The 17,318-nt window shown below is 44.9% G+C and overlaps 1 protein-coding gene across 1 annotated transcript; it reads right to left on the reverse strand.

Annotated features, from left to right (window-relative positions):
* Positions 1–2,161: 2,161 nt before the first annotated feature.
* On the reverse strand, positions 2,162–16,721 carry LOC309557673 (uncharacterized protein; the record flags this gene model as incomplete). The annotated part of the gene is made up of 4 exons (XM_082260459.1): positions 2,162–2,869; positions 4,746–4,819; positions 10,757–10,877; positions 16,406–16,721. The coding sequence occupies 4 exons, from the start codon at positions 16,719–16,721 to the stop codon at positions 2,448–2,450; spliced, it is 933 nt and encodes a 310-aa protein (XP_082116585.1). The 3' UTR covers positions 2,162–2,447.
* Between the last annotated feature and the right edge of the window lie 597 nt (positions 16,722–17,318).

Raw genomic sequence — 17,318 nt, forward strand, 5'->3', positions numbered from 1 at the left:
ATTCTTAGCTGCATAAGAGCTGGGGGGGGGGGTGGAGAAGCAGCAGCATACTGAGCTTCCCAGTGACTGAATTTGCAGAGGAGGCGTGTCAGGACAAGTCTGATCATTGGAGGAGAGCACACTGACTTCCCAGCATAGTAAGAGAACGAACCACTGTATGCTATCCTGCTTAGTGTGGTCATTTTTTAATAGGAAATCAGAGGGACTGGCAGGAACACCAGGGATTTCACACAAAGGAAGTAATACAAAGAGAACAGGATGCTTTCTCATACAAGTCCATGGTACAGCAGGCACATATATGGAGTATGAAATGTTAGAGTAACAAACACTTTAACTAACAATTCAGTAGCTTTAATAGATGTAAATTACCACTGTTTAAAACCATTAAAGTGGTATTTAAACCTAACACTAATTATTTTTAAGAATGCCACCCCTCCTATCCTACCTACCCTGTGTAAAAAAAGAACTGTATACTTATCTATTTTTTTTGTCTGCTCCGGTCTGGTCTGGTGATCTTGCAGCTCCAGCTCCCATGTGTCAGGAATAGAGATGGGTTTAGGCGTGTTCGGGATCCTAGTCCCAACCCATCTGCTCGATCCCACCAGGAAGCCAACATTGCACACCCCTAATCACAGGCATTGAGACATTTCCAGGTCCCCACAGACCAGGGGTGTGCAATGTCGGCTTCCTGGAAGGATTGGGAAGGTGGGTTGGGACTAGGATCCCGAACACGCCTGAGTGCATCTCTAGTCAGGAAGTGCCCAACAGCAGCTGGGACTTCAAGAGCAGTGACATCACCCATAGGTTCCCATAGCCCAGCCATTGTCAATGCTCCCTCTTCTTCCCTGCAGCAGCTGCTCACTAACACAGAGGAGTCGGGGCTGCAGGATCATGTGACCAGGGTGGATTGAAGAAAGGTAAGTATACAGATCGTTTTTTACACAGGGATGGCAGGATAGGTGGGAGGAGGAAGATGGAATATTTTAGAGATTAGTTTAGTGTTAGGCTAAATTCCACGTTAACACTAGAGGCAATACCACAATCTAATCTAAGTAGATACAACATCCTACTACACATCCTCCATACATCTATCCTTATATTAAATAAAGCATGGAAAATATATATCAGAATAAAAAAGGAGATCACAAATAGAGCCTCTTGTGATACTTGTCTGACAATTGAAGGATTGAATAAATCGAGTGAAGATTCTCAACCCCTTTAGTAAATCTGCCACAAAGAGGCAATACAGTACATAATATAGACCTATACAAGAGGTATTTTAAAAGACAAGTATGACATTTTTTTTTTCCTTAGAATCATACCTAGGTGGATTCAGCATCGATCTGAGAACTGAGCGTTTAAACACCGCCGATCGCAGCTCTCTGCTCACTGGAGCGCTGGGTAACGGTCCAGGCATGTTGGCGAAACCCGACCATATAGTAACTATCTTTCCCGACCCTGGCCCAGCTCTGTGATGTCAGCCAACAGCGGGCTTCAGCCCCCGGGAGTGCAGAAGGAATCAGTGCTATAGTTAAATATAAATATAACGAGAACAATAGCCACATATCAAACTATAATGAGGCTAGTACATCTGCTAAGGATCCAGTCAAAGAAATTGTAAGTCTTTGGAGAAGCGTGTCATTCAAACGCAATAACGAATACAGGGAGAAGATCTTCTGGTTATGTAGGTTAAATGAAAAACCACCAGTGCACTTCTGGTCCCTCTGTCCATTCAGACAGGGAGCCCCGGCCTGGCCCCGACCCTCGCTTCCCTGATTGGCTAGCTGACTTTGATTGACAGCAGCGGTAGCCAATGGCACCGCCGCGGTGTCTCAACCAATCAGGAGGAAGAATATCAAATGGCTGAGACAGTGGTGGACATTACGGGACAGAGGGGGACCTCATTAAGATAAAAAAAATATGCTTTGCCATGCAGGTCAAATCACCAGGTATTCTTTGATTTGCCCCTTTTCTGTCTCATATACTCCCTGCCACTCCATTCATTCAAGGAGAGTGGAAGAAAAGCCCTTTGTACCCAATGTGGTTGAATTACTAAAACTGGAGAGTGGAAAATCTGGTGCTGCTGTGCACGGTAACCAATCAGCTTCTAACTTCAGCTTTTCAATTAAGCTTTGACAAACAAACCTGGAAGCTGATTGGTTTCTATGCAGAGCTGCACCAGATTTTGCACTCTCCAGTTGTAATAAATCAACCCCTATGAGTAAATGCAGTTGTAGCTTACAAAGTACTAAATGACCCTGTGCTGGGAAAAGGGGTGAGTCAACAATAAGTACTGAGTATTTAATTTGTCACTTAACGGAGAACAGGGGAGCGAAGGAAAAGTAAGGATGCACTGGGGAGGTAGTGAGGTTAAAGAAAACTTCAGCTTTTCCCCAAATGTTCAAGGGACACCATGACATCCTATTATTACCCTTCTGACACTTTTCCTACAGGATTGAACAGGATATTTGAAACCTTGACTTTGCTTCCTCTCTTCTCAATCTTTCTTCCAAGTCTCTCACTTTAGTCTGTGCCTCTTCCAGTTCTCTCTTCTGCATCCTCGCCTGTCTATCAATCTCTTCTTTCTCTTCCTTAATTTGATTGGCCACATTCTTAGCAAACATGTCAAGCTGGTCCCGGCGCTCCCTTTGCCCGATGGCATGTTCAGCCTCTTTCATACAAACTATCAGGAAGCAGAGAAATTGATCATCAGCCTCTTGGCTCCTCGTTGGGCTGTTTTCGGTGTAATTCTCCAGACAAATTTTGTTAGTGCACCCCATGTCTCCAAATTTTTTCATGATTGCTGCACCATTTCCAGATCTGGTATTCGGGGGGCCTACATTGGTGATCACAACGATAGGTGGGATTCCTGTTTATCAAGACAAAGTGACAAACATTAAAGTATGTGTACGGCCCAACATTTCTTTTTGGTTATAGTAGAGAAGAGTTAAAACTCCTTTCACTTTATTTTTTGCTGTCTGTGCTCTAGTGCGATTTTGACTCAAGATTCCAGAGATGCAATCGGATGTAAGAGGAAATTCCTACAAATTGAAGAGAATTTCCCTCTTACTTGTCACCAGAACAGGTGTCTCCTTTGCAGGGGATTACCTACAGATCATCATGAGGCCTCTTAGCAAATATTAATGGGACTCAGTGGTGACCTCCCTACTGTAATTTATCTTAACATAAGGCATGGCTAAATCAGGGTCAGGTAGCAAAATTGCTGTCTGCATAGTCAAAACGTTATTTGGGGCCTGTGCTGTGGTTAGGGAATAGTGGGCATCACAAAAAAGGCCAAGGAGTTTCCAGGCACAACTTACCAACCAGTCTGCGACCAACCGAAATAACCTGTCTAACAGTATGCGTTAAAAACAGGGGTTTAGTTGCACACATTTACATATACATGCGTAAGCTGTAGGTCACGGCAAGGCACCCTGATATCTGCAGACCCTAACTCTACCTTTAATGAGTCTCCACAGTGAGAGCACATGTATTCTGATGGATAGATGGAGGACAGGTGACTGGAGGAAGCCCACACCTCCTTGGTGTTAAGACCAGTTATAGGTGGGGGAAGTGACAATGTTTTGAATTATTGTTGTTACATTGGTCAGGCAACGCACTGACACCTTTGCTGCCATTGTGCAATTTGCTGGGTGTTCAGTGTGACCCTGAACCTTTAAGGAGGGGTGGGCTCCCTCCAGTCACCTGTCCTCCATCTATCCATCAGAATACATGTTCTCCCACTGTGGAGACTCTTTAAAGGTAGAGTTAGGGACTGCAGATATCAAGGTGCCTTGCCGGGGCCTGGAGCTTACGCATGTGTTTGCAAATGTGTGCAACTAAACCCCTGTTTTTAACGCATACTGTTAGACAGGTTAATTCGATTATTTGCAGGCTGCTTGGTAAGTTGTGCCTGGAAACACCTTGACATTTTTGACATGCGTTTGCCCTTCCAGTGCTCCCTGCTGTTAAGACCAGTTATAGGTGTGGGGAAGTGACCATTTTTTGTATAATAGTGGGCATCAGTTGATGGAACTAAAGTAGTAATAAATGCTCAATTATTTATGTATGCACACTAGGTAGCCACTTACAGATTCCCCATTACCCAGTTCTAATGAAATGTGGACACAAACAGTTCCTTTGCTGTCTTCTCACCCCCACTGGCTCCAAGTTGTACATTTGAGCTTCACTAAACTTCTGGTAGGTTGAGCATACACTCTAAGTGCTTCACACACACAGTAAACTAGGGACACCACAAGTGAAGAGTGGAGGGGGGCTGACAACCAGGACTGTTTTTGTGGATGCATGGGATTTATTCATAGTGACCGCCAGGAGCATGCATGCAAAGGTGGCAACACCTGGACTGCTTTGAGCGATGTTAATGTGGGAAATTTCTATTCCTCATAAAAAACTGTCAAAAAAAATGGCAAAACTGCCACCAGTCCTGATGAAAGGGACTTGCTGCCCCTGAAACTTGTTGGCTTTCCTTTGTTGACTGTTACATCTTAAACATTCTATATGACACTGACTAGTGGGTTGACTCTTCCATTGATCTTTACGGAAATTAGAACCTGACAGAGATCTAACTACTCACCTCTCTATCCAAAACTAAATAAAACTTGTTAGCTGGTGTGGGGATTTAAAGTAAAGTTTTTTTTTTTTTTTTCATTTTGCACAGAGTAGGGGAAATCTTTGCATGTGGTCATGATAATCACTCATCAGTCATCAGCCTAAAGAGAACCTACCTGTGATTTCTTGGCATTTTTTTATTAGTTTTCTCATTGAATTGCCTTCATCATCTTTGAAAATATATAGACAGCTAAAAGAAATAAACAATAACACCAATTATACAAAGTATAAAAACATTTTTTTTTGCTATTTACTGAGAAATACTACTAAAATACCTGATGCGCTATTTTATGAAGTGGTACGGTATTTTAATAGTGAAAGTGTGTGGTATTTTAACACTGGAGGTAGCTGGCGCCCCCCTAACACGCAATAAGTAGCTGGTTGTTAAGGAGTGGGTGGCTGCCGGTGTCCTTAACCATCAGTAACTGTCATGGCTTTTAACCCCCCTGGCGGTATTCCCGAGTGTGGCTTGGGGTTAAATTTCAGTAACAAATGCGGTAACCCTGAGCCACACTCGGGATTACCCCAGAATGTTACTCACCTTCCCTGCGATCCCCCGCCGTCCTCCCCGTCGTCCTCACAGTCTCTCCCCGCTCTGTGCTCGGCCGATGCCGGAACTTGCTTTCCGGTTCCCTTCCCTGCGAGCGTTGTGACGCAGGGGGGTGGAACCGGCGGCAAATTCAAAAATTTAAATACACCAAATGACACGATACAAAGTTGTGATCCTAACAGATTACACTGTATCATGCCATTTCACCACAGGATTTCACCTGGTGACTTTTCCAGTGCCCTGTCTGTGCTTTTCCAGTTCTTTGTGCCTGGAAAATAGAGAACGACCATGGCGTCCAAAAAGCATTCTTTTTGCGCAAAAGCGCTTTTAGACGAACTGGAAAACAGCGACAGCGAAACGGAGTTACTTGAAGAATTCTGATGTCTCTTTTTGGCACATAGCTTGTGGTATTTGGGAAGTACATCAAATGATTCTTCAGAATTTCCAATGGAGCGTGTACCTTATGACGAATTATCCCCCATGAATCGCTATCGCTCAGTTCAAGTAACTCAGTTTCGCTGTCGCTGTTTTCCAGTTCGTCTAAAAGCGCTTTTGCGCAAAAAGAACGCTTTTTAGACGCCATGGTCGTTCTCTATTTTCCAGGCACAAAGAACTGGAAAAGCACAGGCAGGGCACTGGAAAAGCCACCAGGTGAAATCTTGTGGTGAAATGGGATGATACAGTGTAATCCGTTAGGATCACAGCTTTGTATAATGTCATTTAGTGTATTTACATTTTTGATATTGCCGCAGGCTCCACCCCCCTGCGTCGCAATGCTCGCAGGGAAGGGAACCGGAAGACAGGTGCCGGCATCGGCCGAACACAGAGCGTGAGGACAGCGGGAGAACGGCGGGGGAGGACGGCAGGGGATCGCAGGGGAAGGTGAGTTTTAAAATATAAAACAACAGATTTCCATGCAAAACAATGTACCGCTTTTAGCACAGAAATCCTGACATAATCAGACCGCAGGGAGGTTAAGGAGCGGATGGCTGGGGAACCCCGCTGAGAGTGTTAACAAAAGAATTGCTGGCACATACATTTTTCTCTTACATCCCCTGACAGACGCAGCTCTTAATGTTTCTTCATGAATGGGTAATGTGCGCCCTCTTCAGGAGTAGCTAGGCAGTGAAAGCTTTCACTTGACACTCCCATAGGGGCTGTCCCTCACGACATTACCTCAGACACCCTGTGCTTACTAATCAGTTTCTTGCTGCCTAGCTCAGGAGTAGACCTAGGTTTCCTGCTGGGATTTCGGTCTCAGTTTTTATTTTCTTTGAGAAATGTTTATGTTTATTTTTCTTTACTTACTATCGCTAGCTAGTGTCCTGGTGAACTACAAGCGACAGCCGGGCTGGGCTTCGCACTGGATAATCTAGATCCTTATGGTACCCCAGCCTGGCCAACGAGCGTGAGCAGGTTGTGGTCCGCCCAGGCCTCGCCACAAAAGAGCCCCGACGGATGGGGACGAGCCTTCGAACAGATGTTTTTCCCAGGGAAGCTTCAACCTGAAACGCCCTGAGTTGCAGCGTACCCCTCTTGGCTGGCAGCACCCCCACTCAGGGTGGGAGGTGAGCTGTATGGGAGCGGAGCCCACTGTCCATGGAATGGTGAGTGATACAACCCCCGCTGTCCCTGGGACAGAAACCTGAGAGGGAACTATGGGCCCACTCTTGTGGATATAATAGGCTGTTTTTCCTAAAAATATCCCTATGGCCTGTCAGGACAGGTATTTCCTTCCCTACTCCCACTGGGGGTGCTGTAGTGGCAACTAACGCCTGGGGAAAGGGGTGTAACAATGTTACTTGGTCCTGGGGGGGGGGGGGTCCCTGTAGTTGGTCCCTGTGTAGGCCTCATTCCCTGGGCTCCTGACCTTTGGCACTGTTTTTGGCCGCCATTTTAAGTGTGGGCATTAAGCTGCATAGAAGTAAGGGCAGAAGCCATTTTCTTGGTTTCCCTGAGTGTTTGGTGCCGTTTTCGGGCGCCATCTTAAGTGTGGGCAACCACGCTGTGTGGGCGGTGGCCATTTTCTCCTATTCTTTTGTATTGGAGTTTTTTGTCTTTGTCTAGGTGAGGCTGTCAGCTATCGGCGCACGCTGTGAAGACCGGCGGCGCTGTGCAGTCTCTCCCACTATACCACCACGATTTCCACCATTTACTTGATGCTATTGTCCAAGTGCATGTGTTGCACCTACAAATGTGAGTGAGATTTATAGACCTTTATTTAATAAAAGCTGATTGTTTAAGGATTTCATACACTATTGCAAGTCTTTTTGTTTGCATATATACTGCATTGATTGACACTGCAACTCCTGTGAATGAGAGGAGCCCTGAAGGATATGGATGGATGATCTTTTTGGGATAACAATCTATGCGCTCTTTTTAAGGATTTGAGGTGAGCACCCATTCACAAGGGGGTGCACGGCTGGCTGTCCACTGTGACACTCAGGTCACTTCTCTCTGGGAGCACAGATCACTTTAGGATTACATTTTGGACTTTGTTTATTGGCTTTTTGCACTTTGCACACTGGACTTATATCTATATATTTTCTCTTTTCTATGAGTATTATATTCTATTATATTTACCACTTTATTAGCACTATTGGCACTTTAATATTATGTCACATATAAATATTTTGGGTTTTTAATAATTTAAGCACAAATTAATTAATTTAATAATTTTTTATTTGCGCAACACTATACAGTATATTTATTTCAATTAAGCACACTATTATGAGAAGTGGAGTGTCTGCGGCAAATAACTGATCGATTTAGAGCCTCAGGGTCGCTCCCAGGACTTATTCCTTATGAGTCCTCCTCAGCTGCAGCGCGGGAACACGCTCTGGTGGAAGCACTGATTTGTTCAGTGAGGGAAACATTGAAATTGGATGATGAGCCCACACAGTCAGAAAAGCGGGTTGACTTTGGCTCCCGCAAAGCCCAGAAGCCGGGTCAGGTTTTTCCTTGTCCCGAGGGATTTCACGAAATGAAGTGAATGAACAATGGCGGCGCATTAAGCACATGCTGGTGGTGCCCAAGCGTTTTCTGTGCCTCTATCCTTTTGCGGACTCGGTTTCCAATCGCTGGACGGTGTCCCCTAAGGTGGATCACACTGTTTCTCAGTTGAATGAATCAACTGTAGTCCCCGTGGAAGATTCCCTGGTGTTTAAGGACCCGGTGGACAGGCGTATGGAGGCACTTTCCCGCCACTTACACTTAGTGGCAAGTTTGCTGCTTAAAACTTTGTTCGCATCCGTCTTGGTGTCTCAGATGGTTACGGCTTGGATCAAGGTGCTTAAAAGCAACCTGCAGGCTGAGTCAGTTCCTCCGACTCTAATGGCCCAGGCCTTGGTGTACCTGTATGATGCAGCCCTGGTCGTGGCCCCTCTGGTTGCCAGAGTGTCTGCGGTAGGGCTCGCATTGCGCCGCATGGTGTGGCTGAAGAGCTGGTCGGCGGACCAAGCTTCTAAGAAGGCTGTGGCTGACCTTCTCTTCTTGGATGAATGTCTATTTAGTGACTCCTTGGATGAGTTAATCATGGACCTAACAGGGGGCAAGAGTACTTTTCTCCCACAATCCTCAAAAAGTAAGGCACCTCGCAGTAAGTGGGGGCCTTCCATCAAGGCTCACCGGGGGCTTTTTTTTGTGCCTCAGGGGCACAGGAAAAAGGCAAACCATTCAGAGCCTCCGGAGGAACAAAGAAGTCTTGGTCGGGTAAGTCCAAGACCGGTCAGTCTGGTTCGACGGACAAGTCCTCCTCTGCATGAGAGGACGCCGTCACCCGGTTCAGGGGTGGGGGGGACGTCTGCGTCACTTTCGGGAACCTTGGACATCTCTGATACCAGACATATGGGTTCATGTATTGATTTGTACATGGTACAAAAACGAATTTCGGTCTCGCTCAGCAGACAGTTTTTTTCCGTCAAATCTCTGTTTGTCTCTGGATCGGTTGGCCGATCTCAGGGAGGCAGTGCAGGATCTCCTTGCACAGGGTGTTATTGTCCCGATTCCTCGACCGGAAAGATTTTGGGGTTTTTAATTAAACCTGTTCACAGTGCCCAGGAAACTGGGCAAGGTGCCTCTAATTCTGGACCTAAAATCACTGAACTACCTTGTGTGATACAAATGTTTCGGATGGAATCCATCCAGTCGGTGGTGGCGTCTTTGCTACAAGGAGACTTTCTGGCCTCCATCGACTTGAAGGATGCATATCTGCACATCCCTATTTACGAGGGCCACCAACGGTATCTCAGTTTCGTGGTGGCGGAGGAGCACTATAAATTTGTGGCATTACTCTTTGGTCTAGCCTCCGCTCCCAGAGTCTCCACCAAGGTTTTGGCCCTGGTGTTGGCTTTACTCCGCAAGAAGGGGATTGCGGTCCTCGGTTATTTGGACAATCTCCTGTTGAGAGTGGGCTCCTGTGTCACCCTGGCGAGTGACCTGACATTCACAGTTCTGACGTTTCAGGAATTCGGGTGGACCATCTACTTCCAGAAGTCTGCACTGACACTGTCAGTACGATTGAGTTATCTGGGCATGGTTTTGGACTCTGCTCAGGTGCGAGTCTTTCTGCCAGGGGAAAATCCCCAGACTTTGCAGGGTGAGATCAGGATCCTGCTGGACAACGATCTCACCTCCCTGTGTTTGGGGGTCCTGGGGCTGATGGTGTTGGTAACAGTACTAACAGTTTTGGAGTATCCCATGCCCTAACCCCTCTCCTGTCACACGTTTTACCAGCAATAAATCACAAAAAGACAACCTCTAGTGTCTTTTGGAGCCAGAATGAATTGACTGACAATCGGCCAATATTCTGCAATTCACAACGTTGACTTTCTGTTTACTTCAACATTAAATGTTCTAGTTATTTAGGCTGATTCCAACCTGGTTTAGGTCCTTTCCTTCCTTTCCCTTCAGACTCCCCTCAAAAACCCCCCTTCAGAATTGTTTCTCTACCTACAGCTCAAAAATGCTGTCCAAAATGGTCTCAAACACACACATCTTCCCAACTCTCCATAATGCCTTTTGAGCACCAATTTGGACAATCCCCTAGTGAAAGGTAGAGTGTCTTTAATGTACTCATCCATCCTAGAATATGATGATCACTACCAGGTGAGAAAGTGACCTGGGCAACCACTTGGAAAAAGAACATTGGCTCCAAATCTGGGATTTGGATTCTAAGAACTTTCAAAGGTAGCAACAGAACTGCCCCAAAAGAGAAGGCTCTATTTTCCTCATTCAACTGTGAAAAAGCTAAATTTCAGTGGGCAGTAGCCTCTGGCAGATCCAGGTTAAGGAGTAGGAAAAAGAGGAGGCTGCCTTGGGTGCATCAGCAGGAGGAGTTTGGGGGGGGGGGGGGGGACAAAGAGGACAGGACCTGTAGCCAATACTGAAGAGGTAGTTCACAGCTAATAGGGAGGGGGGAATGTACTTTGGCTTTTTTGTGTTCGGTGCTAAGGACATGGCACTGGTAGTTCTTCTACATAAAGTAATCCTTTTGTTAGGTGTAGTTCTTTATACAGTATGTGAAATATGCATTGGTTACCATGATATAGAATACACATATCATGCCACACGACAAACCTGTGTACAATAACAGGAAGAATGAATTCATTTGGTTGTTTATTGACCTCTGGGATACATCTTATAGTCTCCTGTAGATTGTCTTTTTCCCATTCAACATCTCCCACTAGCCGCAAGTTTCCTAGAAGAGGGAAACAAAAACAAATACATTTAAAGTGGGTCTTTCACAAACTTTTCAAGTCTGCATGAATAAATACATTGCATGTCACACGATATACAGCAATAGTATAATTTAAGAAAAAAACATGTTATCATTAAAAACCCATCCTTAAAGCGGAGTTCCACCCTGGAATACTTTTTTTTAATAAAAATACCCCCGGGACAGTCAGGGCTAGTACATTCCACAATGGCTAGCCTCTGATCTGTCCCGGGTTGCACTTACCTTTTAGGACAAATACTTCCCTTGAAAAAGTATTGTCCAGCGCTGCCATCTCAGGTGTGGGCAGCTTGAAGCCAGCGCGATCCTCTTCTGCGTCCTCTTCCGTCTTCTTCGGTCCCACGATGCACTGCACCGGCCCTGCCGTCACTTCCGGTGCGTGCACGTCATCCCTCCACAGCTTCTGGGCATGCCCAGAAGCTGTTTAGAAGGGAATGACGCGCGCGCCCCGGAACTGACGTCGGGGCCGGTGCAGGCGCAATGATTCCTGGGAGCGATGAAGTTCAGCTCCCAGGAATTATTGCAAAGCCAGGAAGTGACGACGGGCCGGGGCCGCCGAGGGGAGGAAGAAGGAAGTAAGGTAAGTATTTTCTTCTCTACGAGGTAAGTAAAAAAAAAAAAAAAAAATGCGATTATCCATTTGTTTGTCAGGTGACCCGGAGCAAGAAGATGGAGGTAAGTATCATTTTAGGGTGGAACTCCACTTTAAGCCCCTGTCAGTGATTTTCCTAGCCTAAGATGTGATCAGTGCACTGCAGGCAGAAGGAAGTATATTCTAAATATCATCCCTTCAGTTAAATCTTCTTAGGCTAGAGTACCTAAAGGGAAACGTTACCAAAAAAGTTAGGTGCCACTCATTCTCTTCCTTCCCCCAACATCTAATTGAGCTGCAGCTTTTTTTTTACAGGGTAGGGAGGTTGGGGATAGAGTACCTTTTTCGATCAGTACCTGGTCCCACTATTTCAATCTTCACTAAGGGCGGGATGGGCTGGGGATGGCATTGCCTCAACTCACCCTCACCCTTAGCCCACTGCCTCCTGGGATAAAGTCACTCAGCCCAGGAGGCTGCAGGACCAGTCACCATGCGCCACATGGTCTCGCACATGCCTAGTGAGGAGCTGACTAAAACATCAAAAAATCACATCCGGCTCACAAATCCCGGATGGTGCCAAGGATCTGCTGAGGTGACAAGAATCATCTGAGGGGAAGACAACACTGAACTCCATGGGCTGGTAAGTACCTGTTTTCTTAAAGTCACCAGCTACAGCCATTGCAGCTATTTAGATTTACTTTGCACAATGCTGGGTGAAGTTCTTCTTTAATTTATAGATCAAAATTACATGTCCATGCACAACAGTTACAGTTAGAAACATTTTTTTTTCCCTAAAACTAAACAAAAATTAAAAAAGAGCACAGGAAGAAAGTCATGTATCTGTGATCTCTTTGCCGGATAGGCTAGAATTAGATGGTCAGTCAGAGTCTCTCTAAAAGCAACAAGTTTAGTAGAAATGTAGAACAAGATAAAAAAACAGTGAATATGTATCAACAGAGCTGACACTTGGTCACAGGGATATAGTAAATCTGAGGAAGTACAGGGTAAAGCCTGTAAACTGACCAATATATACCTTAGGGTATCAGTCGTGCAAAAAAATAGGTGAAATATACAACACATGCAGAATATACAAGTATATAAGATGGACGGTTATAGCACTATGCCAATGTGAAAACCTGTAAAGAAAACATGATTACAGTGATAAGTGAATAAACACCCACAATGGGTAATAAAAAAACTGGGTGTACATAGATGGCGCTATTTCAGATAGTGAAAAAAATATATTTATAAATAATAAAGTCCAATATGTGGAAATCATTCTAATACAGTTGGGAAAATAATTATTTGATCCCCTGCAGATTTTGTAAGTTTGCCCACTTACAAAGGAATGAAGGGTCTATAGTTTTTATCATAAGTGTATTTTAACCAGTTCCTTACTGGGCCATAGTCAAATGACGCCGGCAGGAACACTCTGTCGATCCAGGCGGCCGTTATATGACGTCCGCCCACTCTCGCCGCTACTGCTCCCTCGGACAGAGCCCATCCCAGATCAAGGTAAAGATCCAATGAAATTGGATTTTTACCACGTGATTGGCTGTGTCCAATCACAGCCGATCACATGAGAGGCTCCAGTGCGAGCCGTTCATTCTCGCCGCAATGCACGCCCTCGGGGGTCACAAATGTCAACAAAGATGTGGTAACTCACTGTTACTAGGTTCTCCTCCTCACACACCGATCCAGTGTGAGGAGCAGATCTGGAAACAGTGAGTTAACACTTTACTGTGTATACTACTGTGCCCTGATTGCCCCACCAAATAAAGAGGACCTGTCACCAGCTGATCCTAGTACCTATCTATGAGCCCATCAGGGTACCTGTCACCTGCCCATCTGAGTACCCGAGTAACTGTCACCTGCCCATCAGAGTGCCCGAGTACCTGTCCCCTGCCCATCAGATTACCGGAGTACCTGTCACCTGCCCATCAGAGTACCTGTCACTTGCCCATCAGAGTACCCAGGTACCTGTCACCTGCCAATCAGAGTACCCAAGTACCTGTCACCTGCCCATCAGAGTACCCGAGTACCTGTCACCTGCCCCGTCAGAGTACCCGGGTACCTGTCACCTGCCCATCAGAGTACCCGAGTGTTGACTAAACCCCTGTTTTTAACCTACATTGTTAGACAGGTTGATTCAGTTTGTTAGCAGACTGGTAGGTGAGTATGGTTTACTTAGGGCCGGTTGTTCTCACGCACTTAATTTAAAGTCCCAATCTTTTTTCCTTTATTTCTATCACAGGGATGGAGACGCAGAGCCTTTACAGGGCTTGTGTCTCATTCAAAGTCCCAAAATTGCCCATTTGTAACTAGAATGCATGATGCTGCTCCTTGGATGTTGGGCCCCTCTATGTGGCCAGGCTGTGTAAAAGTCTCACACATGTGGTATCGCCATACTCAGGAGGAGTAGTAGAATGTATTTTGGGGTGTCATTTTTGCTGTGTGCATGCTATGTGTTAGAAATATCCTATAAATTGACAACTTTGGGTAAAAAAAAAAAATAGGTTTTCATTTTTTTCCCCACATTTTCCAAAAACTTGTGGAAAAAAATGACAAGTTCAAAAGACTCATAATGCCTCATAGAATATACGTTGGGATGTTTCCTTTCCAAAATTGGGTAATCTTGTGGGTGTTTCCATTGTCTTGGTGGTCTAGGGCCTTCAAAAGTGTGATAGGTAGTCAGAAAATTATATGTGTAATTTATGCTCCTACAACGCCTGAAGGTGCTACTTGGATGTTGAGTCTCTTTATGTGGCCAGGCTGTGTAAAAGTCTCACACATGTGGTATCGCCATACTCAGGAGGAGTAGCAGAATGTATTTTGCGGTGTAATTTTTGCTATGTGCATGCTATGTGTTAGAAAAAGCTTATAAATTGACAACTTTGTGGGGGAAAAAAGAAAACAAAATGTTTTTCTTAATTTTCCCAAGAATTGTGGGAAAAAATTACAACTTCAAAAAACTCACCATGCCTCTTACTAAATACCTTGGCCTGTCTACCTTCCAAAAAGGGGTCATTTGGGGGGTATTTGTACTGTCCTGACATATCAGGGCCTCAAGAAATTAGATAGGCTGTCGGTACATCCGGTGTGATCAATTTTCAGTAATTGGTACCATAGCTTCTAGACTCAATAACTTTCACACAGACTAAATAATGTACACTAATTTGGGTTATTTTTACCAGAGATATGTAGCAGTATAAATTTTGGCCCAAATGTATGAAGGAAAATAAATTTTTTGCAAAATTGTATAATAGAAGCTAAAAAAGTTTTCATTTTTTTTTAATTTTTGCTCTTTTTTTGCTTATATCACGAAAAAAAAAAAAAACACAGTTGTGATCATTTACCACCAAAAGAAAGCTCTATTTGTGAGAAAAAAAATGATAAAAATGTTGTATGGTTACAGTGTAGCATGACTTAGCAATTGTCATTCAAAGTGTGAGAGTGCTGAAAGCTGAAAATTGGTCTGGGCAGGAAGGGGTGTAACTACCCTGTATTAAATCAACGCAGTGCCAAATTGCAAAAAAATTGCCTGGTCATTAAGGGCGTAAAACCTTCTGGGGCTGAAGTGGTTACAAAATTATTTTATTTGTCTTCCTCTGGATAAACTGTGGGTGCAGGATTGTATATATAGAGGTTTTCTATGTGTGTTTTTTTTTTCTGTGTCAGTTAAACTGGCTAGACCTGTGTCTTTTTTCAACCAGATTAACTATTTAACTATGTAATGAAATAGTGTTTTTGGTTTGCAGTGCAGTGTAGTTTCGCTTTAACTAAGCCCTGGACTGTCAGCTCTTCCAGACAAACTGTATGATTTCTGCTCTGTAAGGGTTCTGCGGCGATACTGTGAGCCAGCTTTTGGTACCTAAAACTGGTTCAATCCGCTTAGACCTCCTGATCCTTCCATCTGCTGCCCTGCTATACCTCATCCTGTAAGTAAGCATGCCACTGAATGTTCTTCTATATACACAGAAATGACAGGCCACTGCCGGTCCAACACCTCGAATGTCTTGGGGATTTCCCATCTCTTGGGGATTTCCTATTTTTCTTGCTGTACTTCCTGATTGTTCCTTCACACGCACAATGTCTATGTTTCTCTTGCATGTGACATAAATGAAAAACTAAAGAAAAAGAGCTCACTTTGGATTGGTGGAGCTGGGAGCCTGGGTCTCTCCACACTAGTTCCTGTGAGTGAGACCTCTGCTCACAACCACAGTGGGGAACCTTTCCAAGTGTAGGAACAATGTGTGGAGGACCTCCACATTCTGAGACACAGTAGCCTCTGCCACCGCTCTACTTTTACTCTCAAGTGACACAAGTAGAAGATTCACCCAAGCTGTATCACTCAGTCACAAGGCAGCCTAGGCAGGAGCCTAAAGCCTGGTGGATGGCCAAAGGGAACATCTACAACCTTTATGTTCTTGCAGTTAAAAAGGGGAATAGTTTGTCAAAGCTGGGCAGCTGCCAGGACAAACAATGCTAATGAACAATATATATGTGCTTACTGCAACCCTTATAATTGTGAACCTTAAAGGATGGGGTGGGCAAAGTCACTGCCCTGCCTAAATCCTGTTACACACTACTAGTTTTTTTTTCATTCAACCCAGTTGGTTGTAAAAAAACAAAAAATGACAGCTCAGGTTGGAGTCACTGTACTAACTATCTGATACTAGTACAGCGATCTGCCCTGCTGTGCTAATCGGGAATCAGGAGTCGGTTGGCTGCTGATTTTCCAGCATTCTCGTTCGACAAAAGCCGGCCCAACGGCCGTCTTCTATCGGACCGCCTGCCATACACACGGGCCGTGTGTTCTAGGGTTAAGGCCCCATTCTACCTTAATTTATCTATTGTCGAACTTGCAGGTAAATGACTAGCATTGCTGTACTCTACTTACTTTGCTGAGCACACACTTCAAAAATCTCCTCCGGCTTCATCTTTTTGAACCCTCTGTTGTCAGTTATCCAGATAGTGTTGGTAAGATGGTGTGATGTCCTCTTCATTGTGCTCCCTCCTTCATCTTCCCTGGCTCCAGCCAAGTTCCGATATATGTCATCCTTCACCACACACATACAGGAATTGATGAGGGACGACTTGCCATGTCCTGAAAATCCCAACAGCAGTATATTGAGTCGGTCGATACCATGGTCAGAGTTCTCAGCCCTGATACCCGGGACATATCCCTTAATTTCCTCTATTCTAGGAGCAGACATGATGTGACCAGTGAAAGATGTCACAATCAGACAGAGGAAAAGTAAGCGTCTTTTTAATCTTAGCACAAAGTGAAAGTGAAAATAAGTTCAAGCAAAGAATTAACAAATTGTTGTAATAAACCAAGAGGGGAGGGGGTAAGGAGGTAGAAAAGGAAAAGGGAGAAAAGGAAGAGCAGAGTCAGGAGAGCAGAGTTGAGATAAAGGGGAGAGCAAAAACAAGGCGATAGAGTGGAAAGGGGCAGAGAGAGGAGTAAAGAGAGAGAAGGGAGGAGAGGGAGAACAGAGAGAAAGGAGAGGGAGCAAAAAGAGAGAACAGGAGAGAGCAAAGAAGGAGCAGATGAAATGGAAACCAGGGAGAGAAGAGAGAAGGGGGAGCTGAGCAGAGAGGAAAGGATAGCAGGGAGACAGGAGAGTAAAGAGAGAACAGGAGGGGAGGAGAGAAAAGGGAGAACAATGAGAGAGGAGAGGATGGAGAGCAGAGGGAGACGAAAGAAGAGTAAAGGGAGAGCAGGGAGAGAGAAAAAAGAGCAGAAAGGGGAGGATATGAAGGAGAGCAGACAGAGAGGAAAGGAGGAAGATCAGAAAGAGAGGAGAGGA

Source organism: Pelophylax lessonae (genome assembly GCF_965119305.1).
Source record: "Pelophylax lessonae genome assembly, chromosome: 6".
In the NCBI taxonomy this organism is placed as follows: Eukaryota; Metazoa; Chordata; class Amphibia; order Anura; family Ranidae; genus Pelophylax; species Pelophylax lessonae.